Source organism: Lepisosteus oculatus, chromosome 25 (assembly GCF_040954835.1).
Source record: "Lepisosteus oculatus isolate fLepOcu1 chromosome 25, fLepOcu1.hap2, whole genome shotgun sequence".
NCBI classification, from domain to species: domain Eukaryota; kingdom Metazoa; phylum Chordata; class Actinopteri; order Semionotiformes; family Lepisosteidae; genus Lepisosteus; species Lepisosteus oculatus.
The window spans coordinates 10,535,339-10,555,164 of NC_090720.1; the positions used below are offsets into that span (position 1 = coordinate 10,535,339).

The 19,826-nt window shown below is 40.7% G+C and overlaps 1 protein-coding gene across 2 annotated transcripts in view; it reads left to right on the top strand.

The window, feature by feature from the left end:
- Nucleotides 1–4,209: 4,209 nt before the first annotated feature.
- vwa5b1 (von Willebrand factor A domain containing 5B1) overlaps nucleotides 4,210–19,826 on the top strand; it is an 85,642-nt gene continuing 70,025 nt past the window's right edge. The window contains exons 1-2 of one of the 2 annotated variants that reach the window (XM_006641908.3): nucleotides 4,210–5,025; nucleotides 15,310–15,479. In XM_006641908.3, the coding sequence (XP_006641971.2) occupies nucleotides 15,341–15,479 (139 nt within the window). In that variant the 5' untranslated portion in view covers nucleotides 4,210–5,025; nucleotides 15,310–15,340. Of the gene's footprint in view, nucleotides 5,026–15,295; nucleotides 15,480–19,826 lie in introns of those variants that run through there. The other variant, XM_069183624.1, reaches the window with a different exon arrangement.

Sequence of the window (19,826 nt, forward strand, 5' to 3'; positions counted from 1 at the left end):
TGACACCTGTAGCAGTCTTCATTTGGTACAAGCCTATTACAGAATGTGATGTCTCTCCATTGGAATGTAGACTTGAACTGGTCCAAGGTGACAGGTCTTTTCTTCTCTGCCTGAGGAGCAGAGCTTTGTGGCTTTGAGTTCCTCATGAGTAAGCCATTGACACGCACTGCCACACTGAAGAGAGTGTGTAAAACATATGTACTGTATCTTTTTTTAAAAAAAGCCTTAGAAATAGATGTGACAAAAAATTAAAATAGATATTTTTTACGTTCTAAATCATAACTTATGGCAAAATACATCACCTTGTTTCCATTATGATCTATTCAAAAGCATCCTGGAATATACATGAACTTTTGCCTTTTGTGATAATGAAGAAATAACATTTTTTATTCTAGTTGTGGTCCTTGGTTCCACTCCTATGTAAAGCACCTTCTTCGTTGGGGAAGGGGTTTGGGAACGGACAAGACTGGTATGTTTTGAAACTTTATATTAGGTAATTCATTAAGGAGGTCAGGCTGTGTCAGTTATTATCACTCTCTTGTCTACAATCTTCTTTTCTAAGGGTATTTATCACACACAGAAGTTTTCAGAATTCCCTGCCTCTTTTATAGTTTATAGTTTATAGTTTATAGTTTATAGTTTATAGTTTATAGTTTATAGTTTATAGTTTATAGTTTATAGTTTATAGTTTATAAGCAGGATAGACCAAACCTAAGCTGCTTAAATTAGAAAAGTAACAAGCTTTAAAAACAATTTTAAATACTGGACATATGACAATCATCTGACAGCTACTATTTCTACAGATTGCGGCAGTCTTTACAATTCTACTAATAATTATTATACTGCTACCATTTCTATTGCAGCTGCTATTGATCCTGCAGTTACCACAATAATATTTCACAATCTGGGGAGTGGAAAAGAACAAGTGAGAGAAGATTGCAGCTGAAATCTGAATGCAAACAGATTGTGAGTGATCCTGTATTGGATAAAGGTTTCCTGAATGGTTTCTGTGGAGTTATTCTTCACAGTGACTCAGTATAAAGACTCCCCTGTGGAAAGGGCAGATGGGTAGAAGAGGCAAGTGAATTCTCCTGCTGTGGAGAATCTGATTCATTTTTATTGCCTTGTTTGAAAGCATCATGAAGGAAGGGCTTGCTTATGAGCACATTAACCACTGAAAGTAAATTTATAGCACATACCGAAGATCTGTAAGCCACAGGAGTAATACTGGCAGTACTTATGCCAGCAGCCATATCACCCTGCATCTCACCACTGGCAGCCCCACTGAAGCTCAGCAGGTGTGAGTCTGGTCAGTACTTGGATATGAGACCTCCTGGGAAAAACTGGAAGTGGTGTTAGTGGGGCCAGCAGGGGGCGCTCACCCTGCAGTCCATGTGGGTCCTAATGTCCCAGTATAGTGACGGAGAAACTATATTGTAAATAGGTGCCGTCCTTCAGATGAGATGTAAAACTGAGGTCCTGACTCTCTGTGGTTGTTAGAGATCCCAGGATGTTTCTTGAAAAGAGTAGGGGTATAACCCCGGTGTCCTGGCTACATTTTCCCCTGGCCTTTACTAATCATGGCCTCCTAATAATCCCCCTGTATGAAATGGCTTCATCACTCTGTTCTCCTCCCCACTGAGAGCTGGTGTGTGGGGAGTGTACTGGTGTCTCTGGTTGCCGTCGCATCATCCAGGTGGGGCTGCACATTGGTGGTGGTGGAGGGGATCCCCATTACCTGTAAAGCGCTTTGAGTGGAGTATCCAGAAAAGCGCTATATAAGTGTATGCAATTATTATTATTTGCTCTGCTGATAAACCGAATCAAGCAATTTGCCATAGAAACCTTTATGAGTCATGAAATAATTATACAAAGGAACATCGTTTTAATTGCTTCTTTGTCTTTGTACAGTATCAGGTAATTATATGATAGTAGGTTACCTCTGAAAAATTAATAATAATAAGCAAGTGACAGGGTGTCATGAGTGTATGTCCAAACAGATGCCTCAAGTGTACAAAGCACTGACCAACACAGACAACTAATGGGAGGCTGTTTGATGATGGCAGAAGTCCTGAGCAGGAGCCTGTGGTTAAAGATGTTGGTAAGGAATCCCACAGGTAAGTATTCAGTTGGGTTCATCTCTGGTGATCAAGAAGGCAAAATCAGCACTTGAACATGTAGAAAGGCCATTGTGATTCTGGCTTCGTGGGATAGGCATTATTGTGATTGAAAATGAACGGCAGGTGCCTACGTCTTGTACTAACAGTGGAAAAGTGGTCCCAAAATGTCCCCATATCCTTGGAGAGTGACACTGTCCTGTACGACACAGTTCTGATTCACTAACTACACTGTCACTCCTCCCCAACTGCACTAATCTTATTCAGCAATACAGACCTGCATGCGTCAGTCCCTGCCAAGTTCAAATGAAACCTTGATTCATCAGAGAAAATGATCTATGCATGTCGCTGCTGATGAATAAGGCTTCATCACAACAAGTAATTCTTTGCCGCATATTTCTGTTTTGCAGTGGAATGGTAAATAACTCAGGACACCCATTTTGGTCCTGCCTTACTGCGGGGACAATCACAAATATTAACAGTTATCCTAAAATAGTTGATTAGACCAAATCGGATTGCGGAGTGAACATTGAATTAATGCACAAGCAACAGCAGTAAACAAACCAGAATTCATAATGCACTGTGCCTGATTGCAGACATCAGTGGGGGCACTTTGCAGATGAACGACACAATGCATTGACAAGGTCTTATAATATATTACATGATTTCCTCGTACACCGAACGGCATTTCACAAAATGTGTGCGCCGGTCTGTTACACACCCTTCACCAATGCAGAAACAATGCTTGATAGAGTCTTTTTTTTTTACAAACACCAAAGCAGTCTGTAAATGCTCCTTTAGAGAGCGATTTGATTCGAAAAAGTGCCATTGTGCTTTGACTGCCTTTCAGCTTTTGATTAGCCTTCATAAACTAACATGATACAAATATTTTAGGTCTCGCATTCTGCGTCGCATAAATGCTAACTCAAAGCTGCACAGTGCGAGGAGTGCATTTGACAGCTACAGTTAAAATACAATATGCTTGTGGTGCAAGCAGGCAACACTACAAAGTTGAACAAAAGGTGCTTATGAGCTCATCTTCTGTAGTGGGTGGTGTGAATTAGTGTGGTGCCGGTGATACTGCTTTGCAGGTTGTGTCAGAGTAATAGCTCATAGGATTTACACTACAAGGGGACAGAAGAGCAGAATGGATGGTGTAAAGGAGGTAGGAGAGTAAGCTGACCAGCAGAAGATGAGTAGGGGGAACATGAGAGGTATAGGAGCACACAGATTACTGTTACTGCACTAGAGAATGATTTAATATTTCATTTTAGGAAGGCATATCTAATATCGAGGGTGGCGTGACGGCGCAGTGGTTAGCACAGTGATGGAGCCCTGGTTTCTCTTCCAGGACTGGGGAGCTCCTCCTCACGTTTGTGTGGGTTTTCTCAAGGAAAGCTCTGCTTTCCTCCCCCAGTCCAAAAACATGCTGCCAGGTTAATTGGCTTCTGGGAAAACTGGCCCTGGTGTGAGTGTGCACATGCCTACCTGTATGTGTCTGCCCTGCAATGGACTGGCATCCCTTCCAGGATGTACCCTTGTGCCCCCTGCTTGTTGATCCCCTGTGACCCTGTGACCCTGAATTGAAAGAAGCAGATAGAAAAATGGATGGATGGACCAAATACTAGAAAACAACCTTTAGAGGCTGCAGAGCAGTGAGTTTAACTGGCATCAGTAATCAGTCATACCTTAAAATCTGGGAAAATGTTGAGTTATACCTAATAAGCAATAAATCTATTATTTATAGGAAATAAGTAACAACAACAAAAGATGCCCCGTTTTCTTGAATCTAAAAATGGGCATCCTAAATCCTAGGTCTGTGGCATCTTCAACAGGACTCTTTGTAGCATTTATCAACAATGGGGAAAAATGTACCTTTTTTATTTAGCACACAGATATCACTTTCCTCTTGTCTTGCAAGTAGGAGATTTGGCACGTTCTGTAGCTACTCAGATAAAAAAAAGAGGGCAGAGCAGGAATCACGGATGAAATTGACAAACAGGAGGCTCAGACCTTCATCAGTGGTGGGAAACAGGTTCTGCATCTGCACAGGAGGGGGAGAGAGAGACAGGAAGAAAGAGGTTTCCAGGCAGCAGAAATTAATTTAATTGTGGAGTGGATGCTGAGATTCTGGTTAAGCCATTTTTTTTCCTTCTTCTTTTTTTCAATCTCATGTCCTTCAAGGAAGAAGCCAGCAGGGCTAGATATCGATCGTCATGGTTACCTCCACCACAACAAAACAGATGGAAGAGACTAATGATGGTCACGGATGTGCAGTACCTTGCCCACTTCTCATGTCTCGCAAGCCCTGCCCGGCGACACTGGGGGCTTTAGAATCAAGCAGAGGGAGAGAGAGAGAAAGAGAGAGAGAGAGGAGGAGGGTGATATCACACTCGCTGGAACCCAGACGTGTTTTCTCCCACATCTTTTTTTTTTCTATGCCTGGTGTTGCATTAACTTCTGCCTGTACCCCTAACTGTCAAAAAGGATTCCTGAATGGGGTACTCTCTGATATAGAACTGTCTTCTCATTAAGGGAAGCTTTTCCAACTCCAGTCACAAGAGAGAGCGAAAGATACTTCTTATAACCACATGTTGCTGATTCTCATCTGGGTTGCTGCCACTGTTCTATCTTTCCTTCGGTTCCTTGGGGGGGCGCGTGTGGGGAACTGGTGTTTTCGGAGAGGTGCTGCCAGCTGACATTTTCACCACGACATACAGGGACAACATCACTGACAAGCAATAAAAAAGGCAGAGGGAGAGAGAGGGGGAGAGAGAGAGAGAGGGAGAGAGAGAGAGTGAGGGAGAGCACCAGCTCTCCTTTTGTTTCTGCTCGTTTGTCACTTGTAAGAAGAACTGAAAAAATATATATTGACTGGCTCCCTCACCTGATTGAGGCAAACGATAAGGTAAGAGCTGCTGGTTAAAGACTGCATGTCGGCTCAGTTATAGTGCCATGCTTGTGCTGTCTTGCAATGTACTTGAAATAGTGCTGGATATTGGCAGGGGAATCTTTAATGTGTGCTTGCAATAGCCTGGTATAGGTTGAGTGGAGAAATGTATACTATCAATGGTAATATATATAGTTGAAAAAAATATTATTTGTGGAAAGGCAGTAATGAAGGTTTAATATGATGCTCCTAATCCTAAATATAAATTTGGAGTATCAGAAACCTTTGCAATGCCTGCAATCATAATAGTTTAATTAACAGGGACCCAAGTCTTTCTTTTAAAGCATCAACAGGTGCCTTTCGTACTTGCTGATCTCTGCTTTAGAACTGAATGGAAGGGTCACAGCTGCAATACATATGTTTTCCTTTCAGAATTCTGAAAAGCTGTTAGAATCAATTAACCTTTTCCCGGGAGACTTGAGTGAGTATTTCACAGGCTGAATCCCTCGAGAGCTTCTTCCTTCAGGTCCTTTCACACTGCTCCTAGTTAAATGTCCACCCTTGTTAGCACATTCTGTTAGGAGTCTGGATAAAGTGGGCTGCATGGTTAAGGAAGGTTACAGGGCTCGTCAGGCTTCAATTCCAGCATTCATTTTCCAAACCATGCCCAGAAGAAGTGTAGATTTCTATTTATAGCACTAAATAGCAATAAACAAAGACAAAAAGTCCATCATCCAAGACACAGAGCAAAAAAAAACAAAACAAAACGAATGGCTGTTGTACTGTTGAACTGTAAAATTAGTAAGCAGAAGGTGAATTAGACATCATCTTGACAAGTTTGGTGGGTGCATCTTTGAGTAAAATAAAACTGGTTAAAAAACTGCATACGTTGAATAAATGGGGAAATTGTGGTATGCTTTATAAAAGTGCTACTGTAAAAGAATGCAACCATGCCTTTCTTTTCACAACAGTTACAGGTTTATCATGTAAAAAATGCTGTGGGGGCAGAACTGTTGCACTGAAATATTGTACCTGAATTTGACTCTTCGCTTTGTTGTTAAATGCCTAGTCTGTGGGCGATATCTATATTTTTGGGGCTGCACCCCGCAGCTGGGAGAAGAATATTTTGACGCGAATGACGGGTTTGCAGTCCTTTGGTTGTGCACAGTCAAGGCCACATGATGGCGCTGTTGTCATTTAAAAAGGGGCGGACACGAAAGATCTTTCCAGCATCAGTGGAAAATCAGCGTGCCCTTTTCAGTCTCAATACGTCTTGTGGGAGCTGGCTCCTGAACCTTAAGTAAATTACCGAGGGCAGACATGAGACAGTTTGGCAAGATGAATTCCAGGATATGTTATGGACTTGGCATATTGTGATGCATTGCCCTGTTAATGCATGGTAATTGTTGCAATGCCATTTGTGCACAAAATAAAACCCGTGCCAACATCTGATATATTAGACACACGCACTGTCTCTCTGCGCCTCTTTTTCTCAATAGAAAACATAAAGATTACATGTTTTACAGTTAACACAAGCGACTCTCACATCCTGCATATACAGTATGCCTCACAGAAGTCACAGATGCATGAACTCCAGGCATTCTGGTTTTAAGCTTTAGCAGTATGTACAGTATATGACTTTCATGAAATTTTTGCTTTGTCTATTGAAATCATCTTCCGGGAGCATATCTGTACTGGTCTGAATTTTCTGTTTCCCTCTCTGCTCAAGCTGATCTCTTAACATTTCTGTGATGTACTGTACAGTAAATGTCAAGCAGGATTGGGAGATGCTGCATGAGCTGAGAAACTGCTATTTTCCTTTCTTAAGTTTTAGTCTGGTGGGGAGTTAAGGATCATTATAAACCAGGACAAATAATCCTCCTCCCTCACCTTTCTTTAGAGTACTGCATCATGTCTAAATAACCATTTTATTCCTTCACAGATTGCTTTAATAATAATAATAATAATTGCTTATTATTATTATTATTAATTGCTTATTATTACAATTATATATCGCTTTTCTGGACACTCCACTAAAAGTGCTTTACAGGTAATGGGGACCCCCTCCACCACCACCAATGTGCAGCATCCACCTACTAGTACTAATATTGTCCCTATGCTTTTCCTTCTTTTGTCCCAAAGCTATTCCGAAACGTTCACGTTGCCATCCCTTTTTACAGTGCAAGCGCAGCATGATGAGGAAAACCACACATATCATTGTTCCCATGTGGTTTGAGTCTTGGAGTTTAAAAGTTTAGACCTTGCTTCATAACATCAGTTCTCTGCTGCTTAATTGGCTTACCTTCATGTCCCCTGTTCAGTCTGTGCCTTCTGGTGGTTTCCACAAGAAGAAAAAAAAATCTTTTTAGAGAACTTTGTCAAATATTATTTTTCCCCCTCTACTTCGAAAATAGGGGAGCATTTGACTGTTTGGGAAATGTTGCATTACATCTGCAACAAGTTAAATGCTCGTTAGGAAAGGATTAGAGATGGATTTTCGGAGAATCAGCTGCTTTGCTTGACTTTATCTTTATGACTCAAATAATTTTGTATCCTTTGATTGAGGATTTATTAAACAAATCCTCGGCTTTTCCAGCAATTTTCCGAACATGTATCTTTCCTTCTAATGAGGAGTTATGGATACACAGTAGTTCTCTTCTGCCTTCTCCTCCCCTATCCTCTGTGGGGCTACTGGCTGAGCAGACTGAGTGATTAGCTACTTGATTCTCAATCTGCAGGTTTGTTCCAGATGTATCTGTTGTCTCTAGGGGCTCAAGTGCCAGAAATCAAAACTTTACACAGTTTTCCTTCCTTAGCAGGATGGGAGAAATATACACAGGTGCCTCTGTGGTTTTATGTAAAGAAAAGACAGAAAATAAAAGACATTTGTGAGTGTTCTTTCACAAGATGGATACTATTTGCATTCCTCTGTTGGAGATCGTATGTCTTTAATGATCTACTTAAAGTGTGATGAAAGTTGCCGATATGAATATAGTGTGTCTTTAATACAAGGTCCTTTCAGTGATGCGATTCTATTCAGGGTACATGTGGCAAACAGCAGTGATATGAAAGAACAGCTCTTGATAGAATTCAAATCTGGTTTGATTTCCACCAAAGCATAAAGTTAATGGCATGATTTGCCTAAGATGATTTATAATGTCATGTCCAGTTAGGACTGCCAAATGGCCACATCCTGTATGTACAGTACAGGGCACTTTGAAAGAGTGCTGGTGTCTGCACATGGGTGATTTCTATGTCCCCGCTGTCAAATTTAATCATTTATATCATTAGCTCATTGTTGAGAATTACAGAATGGGCCTAGGAATAAGGCATTGGATGCCTATGCTTTTTGTAATATTTACACATTTATTGTACAGAATCTCCACCACAAGCCTGCATTGTGGTTCTTAGCAGTATTTTGCCAGGTATCCCTTATTTTAAACATTTCTGGGCAGTTTAAAATTAATTTATTTTTAATAATTTATTAGGCTGCTAAGATGAATGAAAATCTATTTTTGCCCGAGAAACGTAGCCCAACCAAGCTTAATTAAAATATGCCTAAACATGTTCACTGAACGCCCATGTTCAACAGCGACAGATTATAAGAATTTATATTATAAATGATTACAATTATTTCTAACAGCTAGGAGCAGCAAATTATGAAATCTTTGATTCGGTTTTTAAGACCACACAATAAACAACATAGACACACAAGGACATCATGTATTTGGAGGATTACGCCAAACACTTTAAGAGGTCCCATTAAAAATGTTCTCAGCTAAATTTAAAATACCAGAAGTGGTTTTTAGTGCGTTAATTTATTTTCAAGAGTTGGCATAGCGTTGCACTGTTCACAGCACTGGGGCACTGGGCTCAATTCCTGGGGTGCTGTCTGTGTGGAGTCTGCATGTTCTCCCTGTGTTTGCGTGGGTTTCCTCCACGTGCTCCGGTTTCCTGCCACGGTCCAAAGACATGCTGGTAGGTTAATCAGCTTCTGGGGAAATTGACCTGGTGTGAGTGTGCGCAGGTTTGTATGCCCTGTGATGGACTGGTGTCCCATCCAGGGTGTATCCTGCCTTGTGCCGATTGCTTTTTGGGATAGACTTTGGCTCCCTTATAATCCTATATTGGATAAAGTGGTTTTAATTTCCATTGGTAGGAATGGTGCCTATATTCCTAGATCCCTCAAGAAAACGTGGAGGAAAGGCCAAATAATTATATCCTACACAAAAGGAATTTGCATCAAAGCATCAGAGGCTTTTCATGTGACATTAAGATGACTGGCAGCGTCCTGATTTGTTTGGGGAGCTTGTCTTCTGTCTAACAATGAATGGAAATGGGGCTTTATGTCCGATTTGTATGTCTGAGAGGGTCTTGGTTAACTTAGTGCTCCTGCGCTAAGCAATAATGAATTGCAATTGTTCATCTGTCATTGCCAGTAATGAGGTGGAGCGCAGCTGACTCACTACCTGAATTGTACTACGGGTTTGTCACCATAGACAGACAGAACCATTCAGTTCAATTACACGTTCAGTGAAAGCCTTGCTTCAGGATATTATCTGTTCCATCTGATGCATTTCCTAAAATGTTGCCATACAGCACGTATCTCTCAGGGAGATAAGGGGAGATAACATTCCAGACATACTAACTAAATGCATTAATATTTCTTTTTATAATCTTGAAAATGTAAGCTGCGTGATTCTCTAACCAGGTAGTGGCTTGCCCATGCTAATGACAAACAGCTTATTATAACAAAATCTAGAATTTTATAATAGGTTCTGCTGATGACTAATTTTATGATGCTGTATTATCTTGTATGGATTTATCAAGTGTAAATAACAGACCTCAGACTGTGGGGATATTTTTGTGTTCTCTTGTTGAAATGCTATTAGACATGCAAGGATATTTTTGCAAAAAACAGCCAGATGGAAACGAAGTGATAGGGTATTCCTATTTGAGAAGCAAAATACAATACAAATACAGAGTATAAAGTGCTTTGTTTCCCTTTCTGTGGATGAGCAGCGCACAGAAACAATTCATGTCCATGCCTTCACATAAAAACATGTTGCTTGCTTCTGTGACCTGAAGTCTTTTAATCAATACATCAAGCCATATATTAAACAGGATAACCACTCTTTGTCTTTTTGAATTCCCAAGCCTTATTCCAAGAGGTTGGAATAAAGTCAGGCTCCGAGGGAATAATTATTTCGCACTCTGGGGTGCAATGCCTCTTAATTAACAACCCATCGCTGCAGGTGACCTGCAATTCCACGGACTTTTGTTTTAGCAAATCAAATTTCATTATTTATAAGGTGCAATTTCACACCTGGCATCGCAGGGCGCACTGCAAAGCCTACAATATAACCAGGTTAAGAACAAGGTAAAATGATTAAAAAGACATATCAATCCCATTTGGGATGCACTGTGGGACAGTATTTTTTTCTTTTTCTAAAAATGCAGCACACCAGCTACAGTAATTCGTCTTAAATGTGCACATAACAAGCACGCATCAGCATGCTGTCGGTTCTGGATAAAGGCTGCTCCTCACCCTCTCTGTTGCAGATGCACTCAGGGTACCTGTACCTTACCTTTTGTGGACACAACCAAAACGGTAACAGACCAGTTTCGGATGTGTAACTAATGTCCTTTTGGCCATGACTGACGTAACTGTGCTGCTGGGTGCCCTAGACTGCACCTGCTTAACGCTGAATCCCTTGTTGCTATCAATCCTCAAGAACAGCATCTTTAGTGTGCAAATGTGACTGCTGCCAGAAACACTGTGAGGCTTGGTAGAGACTGAGATACCCTTAAAACACACTTGGCTGTAATGGCTTGCAAAAACTGTTCTTATAGTTTGACGTACAGATGGATTACAATTTGCCAGTGCAAAAACCTAACAGCACGCTTGGATGCTTTCTCACATCTTCAAAACCTGATTGCCCTCCTTTTCTCTATTTCTCCCATTTTTGCACGTTTCTTGTGGATCAATGTGGATCTTAATGTGTTCCTTGACTTGCTCTGTTTTAACAATTTAATTGAGCTCTTGTTAGAAAGTATTGAAACCATAGAAGTGCGTCTTTCAGTGTTGTAAGGACCCTTTATTTACACAAGCTTACAATACAACCCCTTCAAACAGGTCTCTTTGAAAACATGTGGTTCTGAGGAGCAGCTCAAATATGCACTTACTTGTCACATTTAAATAGTGTTTTGCCTCCTTTATAATTATGAGAATCACGCCTACAACTTAATTGCTACCCCTTCGTAAGATTGCATTTCAAACACGTTTCAAAGAAATCAAAAGAGAAAGCCATAGCCGTATTTTTCTTGTCAAAATATTTTAATTTGAAGTACTTGAAACTTAAAAGAATAGGTAGTAGGGTTTTGGAGTCATGGTAACACAGTGGCTAGCATTGCTGCTTTGCAGCTCTGGGGCCCTGGTTTCTGTGCCTGGGGAGATGTCTGCGTGGAGTTTGCATGTTCTCCCTGTGTTCCTGTGGGTTTCTTCCTGGTGCTCAGGTTTCCTCCTATAGTTCCACAGACAAACTGGTGGGATAATTGACTTCTGGGAAAATTGGCTCTGGTGTGACTGTGTGTGCCCTCTCATGGGCTGGCATCCCATCCAGGGTATACCCTGCCTTGTGCCTGTTGCTCCCTTGTGACCCTGTATTGGATAAAAAGGTTAGAAAATGGATTAATGGGTGTATCATTTTTTTAATTTGGCTTTTGCCTTATTTTGAAGATAAGGTACTACTACATATGCTGTACAAAGAGGAAATCTGAACAATGATCCCTCTGTATAATTATGACTGCATGAAGGTTTGTATGGCAAAATTGGTTCATCAGAGAGCAAACGACAGGGTGTTGTAAGTATATGTCCAAACACATGCCTTCAGGCTGCAAAGCACTGACTCCTGAGTCCCCTGTGAATCTTATACGAGATAAAGTGGTTAGAAAAGAGGTGGATGGAATATTTTTCAGTTACGCTTTTGAAACTTAAATAAAAAGTAGTGAGTTTCTGAATGGAAATGTCCTAGACCTTTGCAGATGCTAGAGTGCCGCTATACAAGCAAAGAGCTTGTCGATCTGTTTCATCTTTATATCCTGAAGGTAGTCCGTGGCACTAAATTGATATGAGCAAAACAATTGTGCTGCAGGGGTGTGTCACATGCAGTTAACAGAAAAGCACATCACTACTCAGGCTCACAACAAGTATAGCTGCTGCCAAAGCATCAGGATAGGCAAAAGAGAGAGGGACGCTCTTGAAAATCACTACAAGCTTTTAGTCCAATTAAAATGCTAGCTTGTTTCATCTTCACTTGTATTCCTTTTCCATGTTTGCTTAGTCTGTCTTTTTCCATCCTGGGACAGTGGTGCACCACAATGCTGGGTTTCAGGGCTGCTGTCAGGGGCTACACAATGGGTACAACTGCAGGTGCAGCAGCAGCACTATAAGGGATGATGCCCTGACCTGCTTCCCCAGAAAGCAAAACACCTGAGGGGTATTAAACTCTCCCTTTCATCCTTGATGGGGCTGAGAATAGCAGCTTCAATATTCACATTTACAGTATAACGTAACACATGTCTCTGCTTGTCTTCAGTACAACAGGCTTTATTCAAAATGAGATTCTGATCTTGGATTCCAATTTGCCTCACCGTTTGTTTCCTAAAAAAAGGCATTGTTTTGCTGAAACAAATAACTAGAACGTCACAGCAGTGAAACCAACCGACACTGAAGACAACAGACGGACAGAGCTAGACTAAGGCCTTCCCTGAATGCCACCAGTTCAATCAGTGAAACAGTGTCTCATTCCTCTCTCTCAACCACCGAGAGAATCCAAGATTGAGGTCAAAACTAGAGGCAAAGCGCTGAGGAAATCCTAGAGTTGAGGTCGGGACAAAGCGGGCTCAAGAGATATCTGAGCAGAGATGCAAAGCCAAAGAGCTTTCACAGCACACACTCAAGAGTCTATATACCAGAGCCCCGAGTACTCTAAGAGTAGACCTTACATTTTCTGCATCACCTGAGGATGTACATTGCCTGCAGGTGATAGAGGTTTCCTGTTGGAACATGCTTCCATGGCAACCGGCCCTGAGTGACAGGTGAGTGGAGGTGTGGCCAGTTACCACTGAATGCTAGCCTGCTCTGCAGCGTTCCAGTGGGAGCAAGCCTGACAGTGGGGTTGCAGTTCACTGTTGGATAATTTCCACTCCTATAGGGAAAGTGCTTCCTCGGGAGATCTCCTGTGAAAGATTTTTAAAGCATTTTCTTTCCTTCCGGGTACCCACTTCACTTTCCAGGAGGGGAATACCTGCTCGAGTGTGATGAAGTGCAATAAGTGAGCATGAGAGATCCTCCACATGGATCCATTTTCACAACTCAAATTCAGATCCAATGATCCTAGGAAATCACTTAACAGGGAAAAGGCAATAAGCTCACGCCTCAGAAGTTGTTGCAGACGCTGCCCTTAGTGGCAGTGATAGTATTATTCTAAAATCGCATCGCAACACAAATATTGACTTTCTCTAACTTGTGCTTGATCATCAGGTGCTAAAATGTTGGCCCTGCTGTTACTGTTGCCAGTGATCAAAATCCAGCACTTGTGTCTGTGTATCCACCAAACTACAACATAATGACAGGCTTTCAGAAATATTTCATAATTCTATTTCAAAAGCATGACTGTGGAGAGAAGGTCACCACCAGCAGCCCATATTGCCAGCTGAAAGCTTTCTCATAGTGAGAGCAATGAGCTCCAGCCATTAGGATCACAGCAGAGAAGTCTAAACCGCTCAGTCTGGTGATTCAGTCTTCACCAGATCTGTGTTGTGGTAAAAATAAAAAGCCATTTAAATGTATGCAGGAAGGATTTCATAAATGAAATGGAAAAAAAAATGTAAATGAAACTTTTGAAAGGAAAACTTTCTCTAGCAGAATTGTGTCATCATATTTTCTTCTTTTCCACATATCTTTCTCATAGACCCATTGTACTTCAACAAGATGGCGCCTCTACTGTGCAGGGAACTACAGAAACCCTGCTACACATTTTCACCTACTATACCTCCTTTCACACAGATTTGTTCTCCTTTTTGACTGAGAATCTCTGCTAAAGTGCCACTGAGCTTCTAATGGATTTATTTTACTAATGAAATGAAATTGGCTCTGTACGTCCTTTTCTACAGATGTAGATCTTTTCCTTGGGAAAAATAAGTATACCAACTCAGATTTATTGCACTTCAGAACTAGGGGGTATTAATAGTCATGTGTTCAATGTGCTGGGTTTTCGCAACGCATTATTTGGGATTGTTATGTAAGCAGCAAAATAAACCCACCTTTGTGTACCAGCTCATCCCAATTTGTTTATTCGTGTTGTAGATGTTGCTTGGCAATTGCATTGTATTTGATTTGATGCTGCAGCTTGGAGATTCCTGGTCACTGCTGGCAAATAACATAGTCCAGGTCCTGAGCAACTCCAGGACTCCAGTTTCAAACTGTGCAAAGGATTCCATCATCTTTGCCAGCCACAGATCATTCTTAAATAGCAAAAAACTGAAACTGTGTTACGTTACAAACTATGTTTGTTATTTAATAATTCGATGTTTCACATGCTTTCAACAGGTGTTCACGTGCATGCGTGTTGAAGGACTCATGCAGTCACGGAAGGAGTCCTTCACAATTTAAGTCTTGATCCACGAGTATGTTATCAGTCCCAGTGGAACAATTTTGGGTACAGTCAATGCACACCAGAAACTTAAATCAGTATAGAAAGACATGATTGTCTATTGGTTAAATACAATGCACATATATTACTTGGGTATTGAAACATAAAACATTTTATAGGCTTCAAATGATTAACATACAGTACTTCCTGTTGGAAACTTTATAAATATTGGCAAATGGTCCATCACCAAAATCCATTTCATCTCGGTTTTGAATATAAACTGCAGACTGTAATTGAAAAAGGAATTTTATTGTTATGAGGTGATATTCAGGATGTGTTTTACTCCAATGAAGTGCTGTACATAATTACTTTTTTAAATGACTAATTCATGAAACATATGTCTGAAGAAAATTCTAAAAGCACGAAAAGGCTGCCAAGCAGAGTGTTGTAATTCAGAGCTTTACTTCATGACCTCACTCCCCCAGCATTAAGAATTTTCCTTGGTCACAGCGCTTGCTGTTCAACTCAGATTACAGAGACGGGGTATTTGTGGGGAGTGAGCTACGACAGGTGGATCTATGTCGTAAATTTCTTAAATTTATATTTTTACCTCAAAAGCGTCATGTGTATTTTGTTATTTTCCCAGTTAACCCAGTGCGCAACAGAAAAAGCCTACCATGCCCGGTCTCATCAACAAGGGAAAACGGAGTGCTCTGCCACTCAGTACCTCTGAAATCACTTCCTGTGTCAGAGGTTACACCTTGGCAATGACAGCTTCTCTGACCTACAACAACATAGAGGACCATCCTATAGAAGGTAAGCTACCCAGGTGCAAACCTCATAGTAAAAGGTAAAAATGTAGAAAGCCAAACAAAATTATCTATGAACTCATCAGAAATGTACACATTGAGCGATATACAGTAACTTTATACTTTACTCAACTGTCACATTAAAAACTCCAAAACTGTTGTAGCAAATGGTTTAGGAGATGATTCTTGTAGGTGTAGCTGAACCTTGTCCTTGGGAAATTTAAACTTTTAACATTTTTTCCAAGTTGGGAAATTTGTTAGAATATCAGAGACAGCGAAGATTGTTTACTTTGTCTCCTTCTAAGATACCTGACTTGTGTGTGCTGGTATTCTTTTTTTTCTTGGCCTCAGACTCTGTTTAACATCACCAAACATCCAATTATCTCCAAAATCAGTTACACAATCGCAACACTACAACATTTGTTCATACTACATGTCCCGGCAAGCAATCATCATGTCTGCTGTAAAGGCTCGACTCTCCTGCCACTGGCAGCAACCTAGTGAATCTAATACCCATCCGAATTGAGAAAATGCACCACAAAATAAACAACAGGGGCTTGTGTAGCAACGGTATTGTAATACAACTCTTAAGGTAAAATCTGAAGAGTAGGAAAGACTGCATGTCTAGCCCTCAAAAGTGATATACAGTATAGCACACTGACGAGAGAGGAAGGTATTTACAGGCATGTTACAGTATTATTTTGTTATACAAGATTGAATAGAGTGAGTTACATTAAATGTTTTGTAGTAAAGCACAGTAAAGCAGTTGCTGAGATTATTGCTCTGTCCATGAGTACCTGCTTCTTAAATTTAAAGCCAAACTGACTCGATACCACAGTAATCAAGAAAAATAAGCATGCAAAAATGACTGCAAAACCCTTTTTGGTTTACTAGGGCAATCAAACAATGGGAGTGTTGAGAACAGGCGGCAGAAATTATTAATGCAATTTCTCTCTCTAGTGCTTTTCTACAGCCTTTTCTAAATAGTGTGTATCCTCATCAACCTATTTCATTTCACACCTGATCAAACAAACGACACCCAGCAAAATTGGGAAATGATCTTCCCAGATAGCGATGGTGAATGTTAAAACAAAATGTTTTTTATGCATTTATCATACTTTTATGCATTTTTGGTTAGTGCTGACTTATGGATTTTTTAATACTAATTACAGGTTGATATCTACTGTAAATGAATTAGAGAAAGTGTGGTTTTACACACCACTCCAAGCATTGATAACCTAATTTTATTCACTAACATTTGGTGCAATGACAACAGTTGCAGTCCATCTGCTATCACCTAATTGAAAGTCACACGTTGGGACTGATAACAGAGAAACAGAGCTTACTGGCTTGTATGTTTTCCACACAGCTAGAGGGCCAGCAGCTCAGAGTTCAGCTGATTAACAAACACAGGAAATAAAAAATTACAGTTTCCAAATCTGTGTAGAAGAGACAGAGATAAGGCTGAGATGTCGAGTGTTTACTGTAGGTGGTCTCACTGATGCTGGGTGGCACCAGCAGACAATCAATCAGGGAGACATACAGTATGGACAACAGCAACTGAGAAAGTCCTGCGAAACCTACCAGTTGGTCTTTGGACAGTGGGAGGAAACCAGTTCACCCAGAGGAATCCCTATGAGAACATGGGGAGAACATACAAACCCCACACAGACAGCACCCCAGGTCTGGAATTGAACCTCCGTGCTGTGAGGTCACAATGTTAGCCATTGTGCCACTGTGCTGGAACATGGCACGTTGAATTCCAATTCAACAGCTCCAGGTTGTCTTGGAAGCCCTATCTACAGTCACAATCGTCATCCCTCCTCCAGAGGGCGCTCAGAACCTTTTTGTATTTTTGTTTCATTACCACGTTCACCTGCCCCTTGGTCCCGTATATTATTTTAACCTCGTGCCTCTGAAGACTGGGGCTCTGCATTGATAGACAGACGCCCCAAGGCTCGCCTAGCATCGAGTCGCCCCACATCTGCGGCTTGAGGGCGCAGGCTTCAGAACGGCGTCCTGACCAGCTGAGTCCGGGGCTCGGAGCACCTGGCCTCGTTACCCTTCTTTTAAACTTTCTTGTTCCTGGTTCCATGTCGCCGTTCCTTGTTTTTATTCGTGTCTTGTCTTGAATGGATCTCCTGGTTTTAGATCATGGACTGTGCCCCGGTTTTCCTATTTGGACCATTTTGGACTCGTTTGCCTGCGCTCCTCCCTTGCACCTGGATCACTGTCAACACCGCCCCCCCTGTTCGCCCTCCCCTCCGTTCCTCACCGTGTTTTCCCTGTTGCCCTTCTCCAGTCTCTTCCGGGTTATACCGTCTGCACAGGGTCCTAAATACACACTACACGGGAGTCAGAACCGGCTTCCGTTACACCTCTCTACACTGTAAATGATCAAATGTGAAATGGTGAGATGATCTAGCAGCAAGAAAACAGATTTACGCTTGGGGAAAGGCAGCAAGTGTCTCCACCTTCAAAAGAGCTATCTTTCTTTGTGCCCTGTTTCTTGCAATTTGTCTTTGACTACTTGATAATTGTGTCTCTCAATGCTGATTCGGCAGTTGCTTTTCACACTTTGGCATCCCAGACTGCTGGAGACACACACTAAGCGCTTGCTTGAAGCTTTTTAATGATTTTTTACTACACATCTGCTTAACAGCTTGATATGCAAAATTGTTGAAAGACAAGAAAGGACACCATATGTTGTTACATATTAAAATATTTCCTTTGATCCTCTTGAAAATATAGTACCACATCTTCAGACATTCGTGTTTCAATTACGGTATATACACTAAGTCATTTGTTTACGTTAAGGGAATATTATAAGAACCAATAAACTCTATTTTCTTAATATGGTGCCATATTGTTATCAGGACACAGGCAGGAGCTACAGTATATATTTCACATGAATTAGAAATAACAATACAAATAATAATCGTAGAAGGCAGCAATGCAGCCACATGTGACAGTGTTTCTCAGTTCAGAGCTGTAAAAAGAATCTGGTTTTCCATTTTGTCTCACACACTCGTTCTTTGAATCCTGGTAATCTTTTTGCTATGGCTAATACTGTAAATCATTTATGTGATAGAGGCCTCATTTCCAGAGCTGACTGTGAATTGAAACCTTTGCTCTCTCACAAAGTCTTCTATTAATGACAGAATGGTCTATGTACTGATTGAAGTTCACTCTGTGACATTTAGTAAAATTGGATATTTTTCAGCAGAAATTACTTCTGTTTATAGTCAAGAATGAACAGATAAATACTGCAGACCTCTGGGTTAGTTTCAATACCTTTCTGGCTCTCAGGAGTAATAAATATCCTTGTCGCATGTTTTTGTCTTTGTTTAGGCAGTACATTTATCAAAACTATCAATGAGGAATTCCAGTGTTTTCTTTCATAAAATATTTTTATTTCAAAAAAGCATTCTCTGTTTTGAAATTGGATCTGCATTGGATTTCTCATTTCATTAAACTGCTTGTTTTATCAGCAAGTAGCTGAGGTAACGCTGAATGAATAAATATGAACAAATATTCTCTTACACCTTGTCCTTGATGTTTTCAGAGCTACACCTAAAAAACACATCTAAATGGTGGAATGAAAAAACATTGACTGCCATTAATGTTAAATAAACAAAGAATGGGAGGTGGTCAGTGTGGAACTTAAGGGGATAACCCTTTTATATAGAAACATATCAGAACACCCTTATGGAAGCTATTTCTAACTGTCTGTGCTATTCAACATCACCTACAGTAGTTGCAGCATGGAGCTTTAATTCGTAATGTAAGAACATAAGCAAAGTTATAAATGACAAAGGGCCATTCAGGCCATGTAGTTTGTTTGTTTCGAAGCTAATTGATCCCAGGATCTTCTTCAGCCGTTTCTTGAACGAAACCAGGTAATTGGCTTCGACAGCATGACTGCGTATATTGTTCCACACTCCCACCACCCTTTGTGTAAGGAGTGAGATGCCCAGCCATGTAGTTAAAGCCAGTACCCTGGGATCTTTTCTAGAAGCTTCTGAAACATCCAGGTAGGTAGATCCTTTAAAAATAGGTTAAACTTGTTTTGTCTTGGTGAATGAGGAAAAAACAAGAGGAGCTGCAAGAAACAGAGTTCTTAATTATTTCAATTTGTAGTGCAGGATTCCAAAAATACAAAATCTAAACTCTAGCAAGGACAATTATATTATAGTAAATTAAATTGTGACATTTTCATCAAAGTGTCACATGACCAGAGTCCTTAACCACCAAATAATAAATCTGTGGTGTAAAAGGACCTACTGGTAGCCACTTCAATTTAATTAGCAGTCAGTCTTACAGTCAGTCTCAGCAGTTACTCTTCACTATTCTG